Source organism: Lepidothrix coronata, unplaced genomic scaffold, assembly GCF_001604755.1.
Source record: "Lepidothrix coronata isolate B3197 unplaced genomic scaffold, Lepidothrix_coronata-1.0 Scaffold90, whole genome shotgun sequence".
Lineage (NCBI taxonomy): Eukaryota > Metazoa > Chordata > Aves > Passeriformes > Pipridae > Lepidothrix > Lepidothrix coronata.
Window position 1 is genome coordinate 2397459 of NW_016690270.1, and position 19701 is coordinate 2417159.

At 60.4% G+C, this 19701-nt stretch overlaps 2 protein-coding genes across 4 annotated transcripts; one reads left to right on the top strand and one right to left on the bottom strand.

Annotated features, from left to right (window-relative positions):
• The first annotated feature begins 766 nt into the window (after positions 1–766).
• On the top strand, positions 767–11825 carry RHOC (ras homolog family member C). 3 transcript variants are annotated; one of them, XM_017821430.1, is made up of 6 exons: positions 767–873; positions 2139–2398; positions 9240–9397; positions 10331–10451; positions 10774–10904; positions 11034–11825. In XM_017821430.1, the coding sequence occupies exons 2-6, from the start codon at positions 2377–2379 to the stop codon at positions 11205–11207; spliced, it is 606 nt and encodes a 201-aa protein (XP_017676919.1). In that variant the 5' UTR covers positions 767–873; positions 2139–2376; the 3' UTR covers positions 11208–11825. The 3 variants fall into 3 exon arrangements, with proteins under 3 accessions (XP_017676919.1, XP_017676920.1, XP_017676921.1); XM_017821431.1 differs by having other exon boundaries at positions 2139–2211; XM_017821432.1 differs by lacking the exon at positions 2139–2398 and having other exon boundaries at positions 828–873.
• Positions 11826–12033: 208 nt separating this feature from the next.
• MOV10 (Mov10 RISC complex RNA helicase) lies at positions 12034–19626 on the bottom strand. The gene is made up of 22 exons (XM_017821428.1): positions 19331–19626; positions 18437–18533; positions 18202–18341; positions 17892–18130; positions 17574–17814; positions 17218–17340; positions 16974–17127; positions 16739–16893; positions 16440–16616; positions 16211–16358; positions 15959–16120; positions 15761–15864; positions 15434–15531; positions 15223–15342; positions 15034–15136; positions 14711–14834; positions 14439–14630; positions 14240–14314; positions 14007–14132; positions 13754–13842; positions 13494–13615; positions 12034–13308 (listed from the first exon to the last, which is right to left on the bottom strand). Exons 1-21 carry the CDS (start codon positions 19462–19464, stop codon positions 13501–13503), a joined length of 2916 nt encoding a protein of 971 aa, XP_017676917.1. The 5' UTR covers positions 19465–19626; the 3' UTR covers positions 12034–13308; positions 13494–13500.
• Between the last annotated feature and the right edge of the window lie 75 nt (positions 19627–19701).

The following is a 19701-nucleotide window of genomic DNA, read 5'->3' on the forward strand; positions in this document are numbered from 1 at the left end:
GGGATCAGCCTTCCCTGGCAGAGCAAACTGGCTGGCACTGCCTCTGGGGGGCTGCCATAAATAAGGCATAGAGAGGGGGGAAGGTGTCTCTTCAAGTGGTGCTGCTCCCATGGTGGGGGACCCCTGGTTAGGGGGCAAAGCAAGTAACACTCACGGGGGGAAGGGGTCCCCTTGAGCAGTGCTCTGCTGGCAGGTGGCTTGGGGACTGGTCTCCAGCGATGGGGGACTCCAGCTTAGGGGGGCAAAGAAAATAATATGGGGGTAAGGCATCCCCTCGAGGGGTGCTCCAATAGCGGGAGACCCCTGGTTAGGGGGGAAAGAAGACAATGCTCATGGGGGGAAAGGCATCCCCTTGAGCGATGCTCCGATGGCAGATGGTTTGGGGCTTGGGCTCCGATGGTAGGGGACCCCTGGCTGAGGGGCAAAGCACGGGTAGTCTTTGCTGTTGGTGGTGCCTGGCACAGGGGGGGTTTGAGGGCAGCAGCTCTGCTCCTCCGGACAGTTGGGGTCGCGCCCTCCCCACCAGAACAGGGAGAAACCCCCCCGGGGGCTCCGCGGGGAAACAGCGGCAGGTCCCGGGTGTCCCGGAGGCGGGCGGGGGGCAGCGCTGGGAAGGGGCTCGGCACAGCCCAGCCCGGCTCGGCACAGCCCAGCCCGGCTCGGCACAGCCCAGCCCGGCTCGGCACAGCCCAGCCCGGCTCGGCACAGCCCAGCCCGGCACGGCCCAGCCCGGCTTGGCACAGCCCAGCGCTCCCGCTCCGCCCTCGCGGGTGGCCCCGGACGGGGCGGTGCCCGGCGCTGCTCGGAGGAGCCGGGACGGGAGCGGGAGCTGGGACCGACACCGGGAGCGGGACGGGGCAGCGGCGGAGAGAGGTGCGGGGTCCGGGGGAGCGGAGCGGCGAGGGCACTGATGGGGGTGCGGGGGGGCAACTGAGGAGTGGGGATGCTGGTGGGGTGCGGGGGTACTAGTAAGAAGTGGGGGCAGAGCTGCGGTCTGGGGGAAGTGGGGTCTGGAATTACTGGTAGTGATGTGGTCTGAGTTACTGGCGGGGTCTGGGGCAGCTGAGGTTTGGGGTTGCTGGTGGGGTTTTGGGGGAATTGAGATGTGAAGTTACTGCTACTGGTAAGGTGTGGGGTCTGGGGTTACTGCGGTCTGGGGGAACTGAGGTGAGGAGTTACTGGTGGGGTGTGGGGCCAATGCTGGGTGCCGTCCGGGCACTGCTGGGGGAGCGGGACACAGGGGTGGGTGCCCCAGCCGGGCTGGGTGGGGTGCAGCGGGACAGGGCGGGGTGGGTGTGCCCGGGATGGGGCGGGGGGCCCTGGGTGTGGGCAGGGGTGGGTCAGCTGTACTGCGGGCTCTGTGGGTTGTCCCTGGAGGGTGGCCTTGAGCTGTGGGTCCCAACTTGCGGTTGGTCCCCCAGGCAGTGACCGACCCAGGGTGAGAGCCCCGGGGCTGCTGCCACATCCCACATCCCTCCCCACAGCCCCCGCTCCAGCAGTGTCCCCATGCACGGCCTTGCTCACGGAGCTGCCGCTCCGTGTTTTCTTCAGAAAAAGGAAAAAAGTTGCCTTTGCTCGCTGCTGAGCTCATTCTTAAACATTTATATTAGGGGGGCTTGCGGGGAGGGGAAATAATTGTGTAATGTCTTAGGAGCAGGGGAGCATTCCAAAAGCATGACTGCGCGGCCCTTTCCAGCGCTGAAAGTCTGGCAGCCAAGTCTCCCAGCGGCCGCCAACCCCCCCTAAATCCAGCCTCAGCCTCTCAACACCCCCGTGAGAACGGCAGAGTGATCCCCCGGGCTGCATCTGCGTGGGGTGGGCTGGGAGCAGGGGCCCGGCTGAGCCCCCGCCCGGGCTCACATCCCTGGGAAAGTGTTCCGGTCAGGAAACCGGAGCCGGGAGGTAGCGGTTTGGCTGGCTGCGTGTCACGGACACCAGTTGCATTTTGTTTCTATTTCGCCAAGTGCTTTTGGTGTCCAAACAGTTCCAGTTTATGTCCAGCTCCTCCTCCTCAGCTCCCAGGTAGAGCCCGAGCGAGGTTTTAACGGGCTTTAACTTGAATCCGTGTTCCTGACAGCTATGGCTTCTCCAGGGAAACATTTAAGCGGAAAATAAGCCAAGTCACTGTCTTCCAACAGGTTGTCGGGAGCGTTTAACCAGGCTCACCTCCCAACTTGCCGTTTGCACTGGAGAGGCGTATTGACATGAAAAGTAAGGAATGTATTAGCAAATATTGATCGGCGCTGGGGCAGTCAGGCGTTGCACAGGCACCCTCTGAGATTGTGGCGTGTTGTTTGGAGCTTTCCACAAGACACTTGTGCTGCCGGGAGGCTGGGAAGGCTGTCGCTTCCGCGGGAGGTAAAATAAGAACATGGCATGATGTCCTTTGGAAAAGGAGGTAAGGGGCAGGCAGCTTCTCCCCACAAAGCTCAAGCGCTTTGCGGTTCGAGCTTTGTTTAGGTTTTTGAATTCTTCTGTTCCAAGTCCCTTCCTCTGTTTTGCTTGTGGATGGTTTTCTGTGGGGTTTAGCCATGAGAACGAGCCAGCCTGGGCGCTCTGTTCCAAATCTGGGTCCGGACAGTCGCCCTTGGCCACTGGAGAGTGTGGTAAAGCCCAGCCTGCCTGGTCATGCCCACAGAATAGCCCCCACCCAAAAAAATGGGTAAGGTCTAAACTCGAGCACTGAGTTGAGCTCCTGTTTTGATGATCGCTCGTCCTTTGGATACGGGAAGTCCAGAGGTCTGAGGAAGGTTTCAGGCAGCTCTCCCAGTGGTAAATACAGACATTTTCCTCGGCGCCGGGCAGTTCTGGCAGCGGAGGCAGGCGGGATGGCAGGCGGGATGGGAGGCTCGGAGCAGCGGGTGCTGGTGGGTGTGGGTGTGCTCTGGGTGTCAGTGATGGCTGTTGGCTGCCTGGGGGCTGGTCTGTGCTGCACAAACTGGGGGCTGGGTGGGTGTGAAATTGCAGATGCTGCTGTGCCAAAATCAGCACCACTTGGGTCGCCTCGAGCTGTGATCTGCCCGGGAGCCTGAGCTCTACCCTGCCCGTTGTGTTTCCCTTTGGCATTGCTCTTTGCTTCCAGCCCTTTTGGGGACTTTTTTCTGCTTTTTAACCTTAATTAATGATTCCATGATTCTGTGTAAGAGTCCCTCTGGTACCTGTGACACTGCCAGGACACTTGCCCTGTGCTACCTTGGCCATGGTTTAGGTGTCTCAGCAAATGAAATTCCCCTCGGTGGCCATTCCTGTCGGGTTTTAACTTGGAAGTTTACTTACTTTCTCATTGCACCAGTGAGTCCAGCCAGCTAAAGCCGTTTCTGTTGTGAAACAACCCTGCAGAGCATGTGTGCCAGTGGCCTGTGTGCTGCTGTCATCCTGTCCCCAAACACCTCCAGTTCCCTTCCCATGACTTTATCTTGGAGACAGCCGTGGCTGTCACTGTGCTGGTCAGAGCTGTGAGCTGTTGGTGGAGCAGGAGCTGCTCCCAGGGGGATTCTGGAGGGGGTTCCCCACCAGTGCCCCATCCCCAGGGCTGTGGCAGTGTCCATGGAGGCCTGGAGCTGGCCAAAGTGACTCTTGTTTGCCTGCTGGCACCTCTCAGGGTCCTGTCCCGAGGTGCCCTCCCCTGGCACTCGCAGCAGCTCTGTGCACACACACGGACATGTTGAGAGGTGGAGACAGCCTGTCCTTGGCTGTGCTGGGGAGGAAACCTTTCCTGTGTTCCCTCTGGGTGCTGGGAGCTGCTGAGGGTCCTGTCTGTTCACAGCTGCACAGCCTGAACCGAAGGTGTGTGGTTTTGAAATCCAGTAGTGAGCCTCGTCTCATAACCCAGCCTTGAGCCTGGTCTGTGCTGCGTTCACCCAGCTCGGCCCTAAACAAGAGTCAAATCACTCCAGCCCAGCACTTGGATGCTTTTATTTGTTAAACTGATGAAAAGTTTAGCAGAGCTGAAGGCACAGCAACACCGGGAATATCTCGGGCTGGCCAAAGAGGAGGTTTTCCTTCTGCAGTTGTATTGTGGTTATTGTGGTGTGATATTGGGGTGGTGGGGCTTTGTGCCACGGGCTGGGTGTTCCCTGAACCTCCCATGCAAGGGGAGCAGCCAGAGTTGCTGGGGCAGAAGAGTGAGGAGATGCTTGGTGGCAGCTCTGCAAGGCAGGAACATGAGCCCCAGGTCTGTTCTCCCATCTCTGGCCAAAAAGTGATCTGGGGGCAATGCTGGTGGGTGTATGGGCACTGCCCAAAGGCTTTGCCCTCCTCCTGGCTCCACTCTCCTGGGTGAGGAGGGTTTGTTTGGAGAGGGAGATTTGCCAGGTCTGGGGGCTGTCGGGAGCTGGCCCTGGTGATGTTGGCAGCACTGGGGGTGTCCCTGCAAAGGGAGTGTCCCTTGCAGGGGGACTGTGAGGGGGCTGCTCCCAGCACAGCTCTGTCCCCCCCAGCCCTGCCCAGGCCTCGGGATGTGCCTCCAGCCAGGGCTGTGATTCCCAGTGGGACAGGTCTGGCCGGGGTGGGGCCATCAGCAGTGCTTGGGAATTCCTGCATTAGAACAAAACCCTTCTGTTACCTCTGGGAACTCAAGCCAGGCTCATGAGGTTTGTTGAAAGATTTCTGTCCCTGGTTGGGGTCCTTCAAAGCGTTAACATCTTTCCCTGTGATTCCTGAGATCCTTTAGCAGACACTGGGTGATGGACACATCCTGCTGCCAGAGGAATTCCCCATTTCCTGCTCAGCAGGAACTTCACATTTTGAGGCACGAAGCTGGGAGAGGCCAATAACACAAGGGCTGCCCTGGAGCCTGGCTGATTTTATGGTGATGGCTTTAGAATAGCTGCTTGGAAAGTAGAACAGAGCAATTTGGGGTCATGTTGCAGCTCTTTGCCTGCTCAGGATTAGGCTGGTGCTGGCAGCAATGGCACAGACTAAACCCACAGCCACCCCAGCGTGGCCCCAGCCTGCCCAGAGCAGCGGGTGCAGGGATGGGCACAGGGGCCCTGCGGGGTTTGGCACTGGGAGGTGCCGACCCACTGTTGCTGCTCCCTTTTGTTGTCTCCATGGATGAGCAGGAGGCATCTCCAGTGGGGCCCTGAGGGTGCTGCTCACACCCGAGGGCTGCGGGTGCTGCTGGGCTGGGTTGGGTTGCCAGCGTGGCTGGGCAGCCTTGGCTGTAACTCGGGGTGGTTGGCACTTGGCAGAGTTTAAAATCTGAATTTCCATGGCTCGTTGAGGGTGACTGTGTGCTTTTAATCATTTGGGCTGATGGCAGTTGTAGTAAAACTGTCCTTAAATTCTCATGGAATCACACAACAGTTTGTGTTGGAACAGACCTTAAAGCTCATCCCATCCTGCCCCCTGCTGTGGGCAGGGACACCTTCCTCTATCCCAGGTTGCTCCAAGCCCCATCCAACCTGGCCTTGGACACTTCCAGGGATGGGGCAGCCACAGCTTCTCTGGGCAACCTGTGCCAGGGCCTCCCCACCCTCACAGGGAAGAATTTTTTCCCAATATCCCATCTAACCCTGCCCTCTGGCAGTGGGAAGCCATTCCCCCTTGTCCTGTCCCTCCATCCTTTGTCCCAAGTCCCTCTTCTGCTCTCCTGGAGCCCCTTTAGGCCCTGGAAGGGACTCTCAGGTCTCCCTGGAGCCTTCTCTTCTCCAGGTGAGCACCCCCAGCTGCCCTAGCCTGGCTCCAGAGCAGAGGGGCTCCAGCCCTTGGGGTATCTCTGTGTCCTCCTCTGGACTCTCTCCAGCAGCTCCACATCCTCCTGATGTTGTTCCCAGGGCTGGAGGCAGCTCTGCCGGCGGGGTCTCACCCAAGCTGGGCAGAGGGGCAGAATCCCCCCTCCCCTGCTGCCCACGCTGTGGGGTCAGCCCAGGGCACAGGAGGGGTTCAGGGCTGTCAATGCACATTTCTGGGTCGTGTTGAGCTTCTCATCCACCAGCACGCCCCAGTCCTTCTCCTCAGGGCTGCTCTCCATCCATTCTCCTGCATCTGTGCTTGGGATTGCCCTGTTTGTCTTCATGAAACTGTCTTCATGTTTACTACTCATATCTGTCCATCATCTGGGAACAGTGCAAAAGCCTTTGCATCAGACTCCTCGTCCCGGGGACTGGCCTCATCCTGCCGAGCAGCAGAGCATCCCCTGGCAGAGGAGCTCCTCTCTCCTGGAGCAGAGTGCTGCTGGCCTCTGGTGCTGGTGCCGTGCCAGCTGCCGGCTCCAGGGCATGGATGGGGGCACCCAGCCGGCCCCCGGGGGCTCGCAGCCCTCCGAGCCTCCTTGCCCTGCTCGCCTTTGCGCGCCAGCTCGGGATTAGTAATGGGCTATTTCTGGACGGCTCTCGTGAGTAATGGAATGAGCTGTGCTGAGATTTTGGGTGGGGACGGTGCCTCTGCCCTCTGAGTCACCGCTCGGCATCACGCCGGGCGCGGGAGCCGCCGGGGCCGGAGCCGTCCCAGGTCAGGGAGGCCGAGGGAGGCCGTGGGAAGGAGCTCTGAGTGCAGTGGCTCTGCTCAGTTCGGAGCCCCTGCCGTCCCCCTGGCCGGGCAGTGCGTGGGCAGGGCAGCATTTGGGCAGGAGTGGTGCCACTCTGGTTGGTTTTGGTTTCTGTCCAGTGTCTGCAGACTGGGCACAGGCAGGTCCTGTCTGGGAGCGGGTGTTTGTCTCCTTGGGCATCTGCTGCTCCTCCTGCTGCAGATGTGTCGTCTGCGCTGTGCCGTGGGTGAGATAATGGCACAGCCCAAACTGCTGTTCCTCCTCCATCCCTCTTGGAGATAGGGAGTCGCAAAGCAGCAAATCATGTTTTGCTGCGGGCGAAGGAGCTTCGTGTCTGAGTAAACAGACTTTTTTGCCCCTGAGCTCTCCTTTTCTCCCGCTCTGGACATGCTGCTTGGAAGGAGGATGAGAAGCTTGATTTGCGACAAGGGTCAGATTTGATGACCTTGGAGGTCTTTTCCAACCTTAATGATTCTGTGATTCTAAGGATGATGCATTTCTGTGTCCCCAGGGATATATTGTCCTCCTCAAGCGGGCAGGAGCCAGCAGACTCCTCCAGCCCTTGTATCTGCCTCTGTAACACAAACTCTGTGCCTCCTCAGGATGAGCTCCTGCCTGGCAGCCCCTGCTGGGACAGTGGGTGTCCCTGGCCCAGCTGCCACAGGCAGGAGCAGGAGGGCATAAGGAATAGGGATAGGAGCTGTTCCCCCTCCATGCTCAGCCCCTGCCTCCCTAAAAAGTGCCTGTGGTCCCAAAAAAGGACCCTTTGGGGCACCTTTTATTTTTTCTCCAGCTTCAGCATTGCACAAATGTGCTCACCCTTTCTGTGGACATGCTGCTCCACTGGGATGTGTGCCTGACCCCCAGGCTCCTGGCTGAGGAGTGCTGGATCCTGCCGAATGCAGCCCTTGATCCTCTCTCTTCTCACCTTACAAGTGCCAGCCTTCTATTTCTATTAACAGCTCACAGCACTCAGCAGCCACAAACCATTCCTGCCTCGGCTTGTGAGCCAAAGTGCTTGGAACCTGCAAAGATCCACGGCTACCAGCAGGGCCTGGCCTGGATTTGGGTGAAAACTGTCTCTCTTTTGCCCAAACCATTGGGCAGTTTGATTTGTGAGACTGGGGTGGTCCCCAGGCTTCGTGTGCCAGGGGTGACCTGCCAGGCATGCCATGGGAGAGAAGAGCTCTGCAGCCTGCCTTTGGAATGTGGGCCAGCCGCTCGGGCTCGATTCTTGATCCTTCACTTGCTGCTAATTACAATGTGACCAGAATCAGGTTTTTCCCCCTTTTCCTCCCTTTTCTGTTGGCTCAGGGTGTGGTCATCCAGGTGGGGACAGATGCCTGGCCTTCGTTAAGGCTCAGCTCAGTGCCCTGGTTAAATGCCAGGCTTAGGATGTCCTGGCCTTCCCAGGGCGATCCCAGCGTGATCCTGGGATGATCCCAGTGTGATCCCCCTGCAGTTCCATGCATCAGCATCGGTGTGTGTGGCCTTCCCACAGGGTTATTCCCCCTGAATCTTCCCAAGGCTCCCAGCATCCCAAACCCTTCCCATCCTGCTGCCCAGGCAGGGGGTGTGGAGAGGGACAGGGCTGGTGGGGGGACGTGGCATGTCCCTGCCTTCAGGAGCAGTTTTCTTGCTATCTGTAATTTCCCCCAGAGCAGTGTGAATTTTCAGGGATTAAACCCCGAGCTGTCAGCTTGCATCATTCCCGGGATCTCTTCTGGGACAGGGAGCTGGTGATGTGCCAAAGGCACTTAAGGAGTGGGTCAGGCTCTTGGAACTGAGGCGTCTGGGAAGCTGGGGATGGGAAAGAGATTTTGGTCCCAAGGCTGGGAGGGATGTGATCCCACCACGGATGATTTTCTCATGCCTCATTCAGATGCTGTACCAGGCGTTTTGTGGCATTGTCCTGGACGATTCCCAGGCTCCTCTGTAATCCCCTTTTGAAACCAAGGGATGCAAAGGCATAGCTTTCCTTGCAGGGCTGCATCCTTTTCTCTTGGGGCAGAAAGCCACCCTCTTTGCCTGGGTTTTGCCTGTGTTTGCCGAGGGATGCCTGGCAGCTTCTCCCGCCGCCGGTGCCAGCGTCGGCTCTCTTGGTTCCGTGGCAAAGGCTCCTTTGTCAGACAGGCTGGGACGGGGCCAGCCCGGTGCTGGGTGCCAGGCACACAGGTCCTGCTTGCCTGGACCTCCAGGAGCTCAGCCTGGCGCGTTCCAGCTGCTGATCGGATTATTTGGGAGCCGGTGAGCGCGCCTGGGTGAGACCTGGAGCGCGGTTCCTGCCCTGAGGAATTCATAATCTAAAATAAACCCAGCGTGTTCGTGGCACTCCGAGGTTGTCTGAAACCCCGTTTACCTGGGTGGCAGCACAGCAAAGCCCAGGGAGGGTTGGATGGCTGGGGGGTGGGTTCCCCATGGGGTGGATAAGGCAGAGCAGTCTGTCACCTCACTCGAGGTCTGTGTGTGCAGCCACCAGCACTGCCACGGCTGGGACATCACTGGGATGGTTCTCCCAGCCACAGCAGCAGTGCTGGGTGTAAATAGTTCCAGTCAGGCCAGTTCTTGCAGTGCCCATGAGCTGGTGTGTGCAGGAGCTGGTGGGGGCCATCACTGGCTGTTCCCAGTGGGATGTGCCCAGGTGTCTGTGTCTGGTACCTCCCTGGCCATCGTGCACAGGACTCTGGGGGGCTGGGAGCATGGGCTGCCCATGGTGCTCTGCCCCACTCCCCTGCTCCTGTCCCCACAGCGATGGCAGCCATCAGGAAGAAGCTGGTGATCGTGGGAGACGGTGCCTGCGGGAAGACGTGTCTGCTGATCGTGTTCAGCAAGGACCAGTTCCCCGAGGTCTACGTGCCCACCGTGTTCGAGAACTACATTGCTGACATAGAGGTAGATGGGAAGCAGGTAAGAGCCATCATTCCTTGCTCATCATTCCCCTTGCTCCCACAGTCCCACTCTGGCAGTGCCACCACCCAGTGCTGCCACCAGGGCTGGTCCGTGTGGATGGGAGCCACTTGGCTCCCGCCTTTCTGGGTCACCCTGAACCTGCCTGTGCTGGTTTAAAGGTAAATCAGCAGGGGAAATGAACTCAGCTCAAAAGAGAGATTATAAGTCAGAAGAACAATTTGATAAAATAATACAATAAATACGATTATACAGACAAACAGTTGGTTTTAACCCACAAAACCCAAATGCATAACCCAGCACCCTGGGGCATGAACAGAGTGGTGTTCTTTGGGCCCCCTGAGTCCAAAGTAAAAGGAGAGGGAAAAAACCTGTTGGTGAGAGTGCTGGTGCAGTCTGGTCAAGGGTGGTGATTGCAGTCCAGTCAAGAGTGATGGTTGCAGTCTGGTTGACAGTGGTGGTTGCAGTCTATTCGAGAGTGGTGGTTGCAGTCTGTTTGAGAATGGTGGTCTGCAGTCTTCCTCTGGATCCCATGAGTGGTTAAAAAAGTCCTAAGACTCCAAGATTATATATTCTCCAGTTCAGGCAGGAATGCCCAGTACTTCCCTCAGGGTGGGGAGCTCCACAAAGGATGTGAGGACAAGAGCATCCTCCTGTCTTACAGGCCTCTGAACACCCAGTTTATAACCTGAGGAGTCAGGCTCTATGGGCAGAGGGTGTAAATGGTTCATTGATAACAGTTTCTGGGCAATGGCATGGAAGGCTCTAGAATACACAGTTTTGGGTTACACCCATACAATGATGAACTGGTCCCAGATGTTCTAACTGGGACACTGCCCCAGTTTGAGGAAGATCACAGCTATACCTGAGGAAGATAAATCTGTCACTCCTGGCCTGCAGAGCTGCTGAGCCATTGTCCCTCTCCCCTCCCAGGTGGAGCTGGCGCTGTGGGACACGGCGGGACAGGAGGACTATGACAGGCTGAGGCCCCTCTCGTACCCGGACACAGACGTTATCCTCATGTGCTTTTCCATCGACAGCCCGGACAGCCTCGGTAGGGACCAGGGAGTGAGGGGGGACCTGAGGCTCCCACAGGACTGGGTGCTGCTGCTGAACCCCCCACGGCCCGGGAAGCCTCTGTTCTGCCTCTCTGGGATGCCAGAGCTTCCCCTTCATCCCGTGGCTTGGTGTGCACTCTGGGGAAATGCTGGGAACTTGCTGGTTGGGTGGAGGTGGTGGGAGAGGAGGATGCTGTGAGGGCAAGCTCTCAAGCTCTCCCTGCTTCCTGTGGCAAAAAGCCCTGGGGCTGTTCCCTGCGGGGAGGCTGGGGAAGAGCAGCCCCTCAGCTCACGGGGTCCCACGTGTGCTGGTTGCAGAGAACATCCCTGAGAAGTGGACGCCGGAGGTGAAGCACTTCTGCCCCAACGTGCCCATCATCCTGGTGGGGAACAAGAAGGACCTGCGGAACGACGAGCACACGCGGCGGGAGCTGGCCAAGATGAAGCAGGTGGGGGCAGCCCCGGGTCCCGCCGCCTCTGCCCGTGCTGGGTCCTGGTGCAAAGGGCCGGGTGCCCCGAGGGCAGTCGCTGCTGTGCCCTGGCAATGTTTCCAAACCCTCTTTTTCCTGCTTCTTTAGGAACCGGTGAAGCCAGAGGAGGGGAGGGACATGGCCAACAGGATCAACGCCTTCGGGTACCTGGAGTGCTCGGCCAAGACGAAGGAAGGGGTGCGGGAGGTGTTCGAGATGGCCACCCGGGCCGGCCTGCAGGTCCGCAAGAACAAGAAGCGCAGAGCCTGCCCGCTGCTCTGAGCAGCCCCCCGGCCCCTGCGCCAGCACTGCCTGCCCTGCCCGGGGAGGGAGCACTGGCAGCCAAATGGGACCTCGAGGTGCCGGTACCTGCCCTGAACCCTCTGCACCGGAGCTGCCACCCGAGCCCGCGGGGTGTCCCTGCGGGATTCCGGGGCCACGAGGGGCCAGTGCCTTCAGCACCCGCTGCTCTCCGAGGGCCGGGTGTTTGTGTCGCTCCCCGTGTCGCCCTGTTTTGTACTGATTTCCCTGGTTTTGCCTTTCCCGTGGGGATTGCCATGGTATTCAGCCTCCCTCCCCAGCTCCGGGCAGGTGCTGCAGAAGCTGGAGGTGCCCACAGCTCGTGTGTTGGGTGTGCTGGGCCCTCGAGGTGCTCTGCCTGCTCCCCCTGCCGTGCAGGCAGCACACACCAGTGTTAGACAGACTTGCCTGGGCAGCTTTAGCCCTGTCTGTGATTAGAGCCGGGCTCAGCTGCTGCCAGGAGTGCTCTGCTCCCGGGATGTGTGCCCAGCCCTGCCGGTATCGCCGCCTTCGAGTCTGCCTCGGTCATGGACTTGGCACCAGTAAACTGAACTGTGTAATTGGGAGAATAAATGCAAACTGGTATTTTAGTAATTGTAACTCTGCTTGCGTGGCATCCTTCCGGCTCTCCTTTGAGCCCCTCGCTGCTCCAGGCTCCTGCCTGGGGACAGAGGCCACGTGCTGCAGGGTGGGGACCTGCTCATCCCACAGCTCCTCTTGCTCCAGCTGCTGCTGCAGCACCAGGGCTCAGCACAGCGTGCTTGGGTATGATGCCGAAAAACTTGGGAATGATGAACTGCTCATAGACTTTTTATCTACAAGCAGCAAGGTGTTTATTTATTCAGTGTTGGGAGCAAGCCAGCTAGTGCTGGTCAGACTTGCTCAAAGGCACCAGTGCAAAATCAAGGTATTTGTACAATCTACACACATGATTACATACGTGTTCATATGATAACAACATCTAATTATGCATATTAATAATAGGCGGGGTCTGGGCAGAGCTTAGGGCGGTGCTTTCCAGACTCTTCTCTTGGTGCTGAGTTTTGGTGGTCATTCCAGCCTTCCACCTCAAACTGGGGGTCTTTTTCTCTTCTCCCTCACTTTGACCTTCTTACCTTTCTATTGTTAATGTCCCAGCTACTGAAGCTTGCAGAAACCCTTGGCTCTAAGCCCTTTTCTCCTATTCAAATGTCTACCTTGTCCTAATTTATAACCTCTGGGTTGATTGTATACTGTTTCTAGCATTCTTCTTATGATTAGGTTTAGGTCCAGTAAGCAGAACAGAACAAGTCTTAGCAGCACAGACAGAACAGGTGTTGAGGGGGCTTTCTCAGCAGAGCAAGATACCTCAGTTAACTCTTTTAGGCCTGATTCTCGTGTCAGATAAGAGCCAGGAAGCAGTTTATGTGGGAAGGGCTGGGCAGGAGCTTCCCAGCTGTACCCAGTCCCTGGATGATGGGCACTGCTGTCACTGCTGGAGCCATCCTGGCTCTGGAGCAGGTCAGGACAGAGCTGCAGCGAGCCTGTCCCTGCTCCAGCAGCCCTGTCATTGTGGCAGAGTCCCAGACTCAAGAGACCGTTTTTCTGTAAATATTTATTCCAGGGAAACAAAGTGCCTGCCCAGCCATGCCAGCTCTCAAGCCAGGCAGCTGCCCAGTTAGGAGCTGAGCCACGCTGTGGCTGGCCAGGTCCCTGCCTGCCCCAGTCACCCACCACAGCAGCACTGGGCTCCCCTGTGCACCCAGTGATGCTCTTTGAAGGCTTAAGCCTTTCACTGAACAGTGAGACCAGTCACAGAGGATTGTTTTGCCATAGCTGTGTCAAACACTGGTTAAAAAGAAGAATGGTCCCAGTCCAGTCCTGGGGTGGTCCCACTTCATAAGGGGAGGGGGCTGCCCTGTGGTCTGTGCCAGGGCTCCTGGCTGGCAGGAAAGGCTTGGCAGTATCCTCTGGTCCGGTGGGTTCAGCCCCAACTCTGCAGGGATGCACAGAGATGGGGAGTGCAAGGGCTGCTGCAGGCCAGGGGACAGGCTGAGGGGGCTGGAGCTTCATAGGGCTTCTCCTCCTTTCCCACGTAGGTTTCCTGCAGAGAAACCTCATGGCAGAACTGGCCCCCGAGTTGAGGGTAGGGACAGGCAACTCCTAAGTGAGGACCCCTCCTAAACCCTGTCACATTTGGGGCAGGAGAAGCCTCCTAGTCAGTGCCTCTAACCCTAACCCTGGCTGTGCTGGTGCCCCAGGGTGCTGGCAGCTCCCAGCCCTGCTCACCTGGGTGTTAAATGTTGAGCCTCAGCCCCTGGAGGTCGGCAACGAGTCTGTCCTGCTCTGTGCCCTCACCCTCGTAGGGGAGTCCTGTATAGCCACCCTCTTCCTTGCAGTACATGAGGAACCTGTAGGCACAGAGCCAGGGGAGAGTGGGCAGGAGGTGGCACTGGCCCTGCTGCTCCCTGGCACTGGTGTGTTGCCAGCAGCAGGGAAGAGCAGGCGCCGGTGACAAGAGTCTGTGGCAGGGGCCAGGAACAGCTCACCTGTTCCAGTGCTCATCCTTGCTGAGCACGGCCGGGTTGCCCACCACGATCAGCAGAGCCTTGGCCCTGGTGAGGGCCACGTTGAGCCTCTGCAGAGGACAGGCCGAGGGTGTTACCTGGCTGCAGCACCTCTCGCCCCCTCGCAGCCCCACCTCGGTGCAGGCAGCTCTGCTGTGGCACTGAGCACCCAGAGCAGCCCTGCCTGCCTGTGGGAACCAGGGGGGAGAAGGGTCTGCTCGGGGCAGTGAAGTACCTTTGGGTTCTTGAGGAAGCCCAGCCTGAAGGTCTTGTCGAACTGCAGGTACGCGCTGTAGCTGCGCACGGTGGAGATGAGGATCACGCGCCGCTCCTGGCCCTGGAACTCCTCCACGGAGCCCACCTGGGGCAGGGACAGCAGGTGAGGGGCTGGGAGCACCCCCAGGCTGGGGCTGGCAGGGCTGCCTCCTCCTGCAGCAGGCTGGGCTCCTCTCCATGCCCAGGACTTACCTTCAGCTGGCTGATGTCTGCCAGCCTCTTCAGGACGGGGTCCAGGGAGGTGATGGCTCTCCGAATCTTTTCCACCTGGGGGGAGGCACGTGGCAAAGTCCGGCCACCACAGAGCCATTCTTGCCCATCCCATTCCAGTGTCCCCTGTCCCCTGGGGAGGTCTCTGCCCGTGCCCTGCCTGCAGAGCTGTGCCCCTCACCTGCTTCCTGTAGGGAGAGATGATGCCGATCTCCTTGGGGGACACAGTGGGACAGCCCTTCTTGCCCTGGCTCTGCAGCAGCTTCTTGAGGTAGTCGACCAGCACCTCGATTTCGGCCGTGTTGAAGAACGAGGGGCTCTTCTCCTCTCTCTGGTCTTCCCCACAAACCCCGTGGAAGATTATGGGGAAGCCCTGGGGGTGGAAAACATTGGTCTCTGCTCTGCCTGCTCCTCAGGGCTTCCCCCAGCCCCCTCCCTGCTGCCCCCCCTCACTTGTTTGGGAAGTTCCTCCCAGTTGCAATAGAAATTCCGGACATCCAGCCCGTCGCTCTCGCACGCCTTCAGCTCGCTGTCGTAGAAGAGCTCGTTGGGGATCTTGAGGATGGCCTCGTGGGACCTGGAAGAGGCAGGATGGTGACCAGGGTGGGTGCCACGTGGGCCAAGCACCCTCCCAGGCACTGTGCAGGACAGCAGGTACACTCCCACCTCCCACATCAGCTGGGGCACTACGAGGCTCTGAGTGGGACACACAGATCCTGGATGGGGCTGTGGTCACAGAGCAGCCCCACCCCTGTCTGCACCGTCCCTGTCCCCACCTGTAGTTCCAGAGCAGTTTGGTGACAAACTGTGGGTCGTATCCTTCACTGGACTTCTGGTACAGGGGGTTGTGCAGCATCAGCCTCTCCAGCAGCGAGGTACCTGTGCCCAGTAAGATCTCATGGCTCCCTGCAAGGCTGCTCAGCCCCCCCGGCTCCAGCAGTGCTCCCATCCCTCTCCCCACTCACCCAAGCCGTGCTCCGTGGCCAGTGGTGAGGTCAGGACAGGGCCCAGCTGCTTGGGGTCTCCTGCCAGCACCAGCTGCCCCCCGTTGGGGTTGGTCTTCTGGTCCATGGGAGTCAGGAGCCCTGGGAACAGGGAGAGCTCAGTGGGGGGCAGGGGGGACCCCGGGCCGTGCAGAGATGCTGGTCCCCCAGGCAGCAGCCGGGCACCACTCACCGGCGATGGCGACCACACTCTCCGGCTCTACCGCGTGGCCACACTCGTCGATGAAGACGTGGGAGAAATACCCAGGGGGGAAGCTGGCTGACACCAGCCTGGAGGAGAGGTGGAATGGGGCTGCCTCAGCACCCCTGCCCCACCTGGCCATCCTTCCTCCCCTCCCCTTCATCCTCATCCTCCTGCAGAGGAGAAGTCCCCCCTGCTGCCTGCCCTCCTCCACCTCTCCTTGTTGAATCCCCGAGGGGCTGCTCTCACAGCCTGGCTGCAAGGCAGCCCCTGGGTCCAGCCCCCCGGGGTACTGGGGACAATCCCAGCTCCTCTGACCTTCCTGCTGTCACCAGCGTGGTGACGAGGATCCGGTAGCGCCCCAGGTACTCCTTGCTCGGGTACACGTAGCTGCTCTGCTCATCGTCCCAGTTGCAGCAGGGCTGGAATGCAGGCACTGGGTGAGATCCACCTCTCCCAGGGGCTGCCAACCCAGATGTGCTGGCAGGATGCAGGGCTGGAGGGGCAGGGACCTACCCTGATATCAGCGGGCACCTCCCTGTAGTTCCTGGAGCTGGCGATGAGCCTGTAGACGTTCCGAGGGGCAATGTCCGGGATGAGGCGCTGGCACAGCAGGTCTGCGGCACTGTTGGAAGGGGCACAGGCCAAAATCCGGGCGTCCTTGAAGCACGTCCACACCTGGGTGGCAGGAGGAGGTGACAGCACTGAGCCCCACGTGCCAGGGTGGGCAGCAATGCCCAGGGCTGGACCTGGGCACCGGCCGCTCACCTGCTTGATGGCCTCCACCACAGTGACCGTCTTGCCGGTGCCGGGGGGGCCGAAGATGAGGTAGGGGGCCGGCCGGGACATCCCCGTCACGATGTGGGTCACGGCCCTGCACTGCTCCTCGTTCGCCTGCAGTTTGCGGTCGAACCACCTGCGGGAGCAGAGGCTGCGCTGCCGGTCCCGCCCCCTCCATCCCTTCGGACCCTCCCGGCCCGCGGAACTGGGGACTCACCGCGGCTGGAAGGGGCCTGGGAAGAGGGACATGTGGCAGGAGGCAGAGGGGAAGAGGAGGCTGGACAAGCCGTGGCGCATGGCCAGGACGACAGCCCGGTGCTGGACCTGCAGCGGCAGCCGGCTGAAGGTGAAGGTCACGTCGAACTTCAGGTTCTTCACAAACTTACTCAGCATCCTGGGAAGGAGTGGTGTGAGCAGGGCAGGTGGACACTCCCCCCACGCCCTCCCGGTCCTTCCCAGCCGGCTCCTGGCCTCCAGCACCTCCAAGTGGGGCTGCTGAGGCCAGACATCACTCACTTGGGGGAGAAGCCCAGCTTGACCTTATCCAGCTCCACGTTGTGCACGTAGCCCTTGTACTGGAGGAGCGGGGAGTGGTCCCGCTCGCTGCTCAGGTTGGCAAAGAGGTGGTCCCCCCTCAGCACGGACGGGCGGTTCTCGGCCACGCCGGGCACCTGTGCCAAAGGGCAGCTGTGATGCCAGACCCACGGGAGCCCCAGCACCCCTCCCATCCCCCCCGGATTCCCCTACGCACGTCGAGGACCAGCAGCCCCCTGTCCTGCACCATGGTCACGTCCTGCATGTCATAGCGCCGGATGTCCACCTCCATCTGGATCTCCTCCAGGTACAGCAGCAGCTGGAACTTCTGCTGGTAGTTGTCAGCCTGCAGAGGTGCTTCCAGCAGCGAGCTGTGGGCAGCAGGATGTCTCCACTGTGTCCCAGAGGCACCTTGACTCTGGGGGGGCAGCTTGGCATTGCCCCCAGCCATCGGTACTCACCTCATGGCAGCCCAGTTGGAGCTGGCACTGGTGCTGGGTCCGAGCAGGATTGTGTCCTTGAGGTTCTTTGGGTACTGGTAGGTGCCCAGAGGGATTTCCCTCTCCAGTTCGTTTCTCAGGGAGCTGGGTGGAGGGGACAGCAGTGCTGCAGGGACTGCAGGGCCAGGCTCCCCCTGGGCCACGACCATCCCAACAGGCAGAGTGTCCCCAGCCTGCTGTCACCAGCCATTGCACAGGGATGAAGCACTTTCCTGGGGTGCCAGACAGCTGGGTCCCAAAGAACTGAGCCTTGTTCTGGCTGGAGAACAGGCTGGGCCCCTCTGCTCAGGATGGCAGCAGGTGACTCTGCCACATACCTGTCGGGGGGGATGCCTTCCTCGGTGATGACGGTGACAGGGCGCTGGAGGCTGGCCTGGTAAGGCTGGTAAGGTGCCGAGGGCCCCAGGTCCTTGGCCAGCTGGCTCTGGGCGACGGCAGCGACGTAGCGTGAGATGCTGAAGGGCTTGTTGGGCTCCTTGGTGAACTCGAACACCAGCACGGCGGGGAAGTGCCCGTTGCAGGAGGTGAGGCACCGCACCTGGATGGGGTACCTGCCACCTGCGGGGCCGACAGGGGAGCGTTGGGTCCTGCAGCCCCTCCAGCGGGGCAGGGGATGGGGCAGGAAGGGACCCTACCCGGGTGGAGCACCAGGGACTGCCCCTGTGTCACCCCTTGCTCGTCGCTGAAGGAGAGCGCCGGTGACTGGTAGCGTGGCTGGACCCGCCGCAGCATCACCTCCTGCGTCCCACGGTTCTGCACCTCCACAGGGACCGTGCGGGGCCTGCCCCGCTCCACCGGGAAGCGGATCTCCCCGTTGCCCTGGTCGTACTCGCAGACGATCTCCACGCCGTGCTTCCCGCTGATGAGCTCGGCGCTGCGGGGAGGGAGGGTCAGGCTTTGCCAGCTGGGGAGGGGGCTTGGGGGCTCTCCAGGGCAGGGTCATACCGCAGCTGGGCATAGCTCTGGGGAGTCTGTGGAGTGGAGCTGGGCTGCTGCTGCTGCCCTGAGGCAGAGGTGGGCTGTGACGTCTGTGCATCCGCTCTGGGTCTCCGGTACTGGTCTGCCACCACCACACGCCTCTTCACCTGCGAGGAGCAGCCACCGTCAGCCCCGGGGTCCTGCCGGGGGTCCCGTGGAGCCAGTCCCTGTGGGCATTGCCCCAGCCAGGGGCCTCTCTCACCGTCATGAGTTGCACCACCTGCCCCCGCACCAGCGCCCGATTGGACACCCTCAGGGCATTCAAAGTGCAGGAGAAGTTGGGAGTCTTTGTGTCAGTCCTGCAGAGACAAGGGAGAGGTTTGTGAGGGACAGGGTGTGGCAGGGCACAGGCAGGGGCACGGGCAGCTGAGGGGAGGCAAGAGGGAAGGTGAAGCAGAGCAATGAGGCTGCAGTGAGGGAGCTCTCAGTGGTCACCTCTGTGCCAGGAGAGGGAGAAGGACTTGGGCTTCCCACTGGCCTGTGCAAATCTTAGACCCCTGCAGGCTGCCCCAGCAACTCCATGCTGTGCCATGGCCATGCCAGCTGTGTCATAGCATCACTGCCTGGCCCTGCCAGCCATGCAGGCTCTGTCCCTGCCCCTGCCAGTGCTCAAGCAGCAGCAGGGCAGGGACTTCTCCCTGTCCCCAGATCCTTGACAGAAGATGCCACCCAGAGGGGTCAGCCCCCTGCACAGCCCCTGGCACAGATGGGGGGTCCTCTCAGGCACAGCCACTGCACTCCCGGCAGTGATGAATCCCCAGGTACCTCCTCCTGCAGCCCACCAGTGCCCTGAGCCCCAGCTTTGCCAATGATTAACAGCGGTGATGTTGCACAAGGGCCAGTGTGAGTGGGGTCAGCAGGGTCAGGTGGCCACTGTGGAGGGCAGTGGGTATCCAAGGCCTTGCCCAGGCAGCTGCTGGGGGTCCCACAGAGCTGGGATCATCCCAGCAGGGCTGTGGCAACACGGAGGGGCTTGAGGGCCCAGTGGTGCTGCTGAGGACCAGTAACACCGGCCAGGCACTGGGCAACGCTGGCGGGGGGGAATGGGAGGTGCTAGCCAGGGGGACCGTCCCAACTGCCCGGGTCTGGCTCTCACCTGCCCCGGAACTCAAGGTTGTAGATACTCCGCAGAGTTTCCCGCTGACACTCCTGCTCCCGGCCCGTCTCCTGCAGGAACTGCACGAACTGATCCCCCCACTGCCTGGCCTCAGCCACTCTGAACCGCGGCATGGTCGAGCAGAGCTGTGCCGAGCTGTGCTGAGCTGTGCCAAGGTGTGCCGAGCTGTGCCGAGCTGTGCCAAGGTGTGCCGAGCTGTGCCGTGCCGTGCCGACGTGTGCCAGGTTAAGCAGAGCTGGGCTGGGCTGGGCTCACCGGGGCTGCTCGTTCAGGGAGAAACGAAACCGAAAGGGGCCGTGAGCCCTCGGGACCGCCCGCCCAGACCGGGGGGGGGGAGATGGGGAGGGATC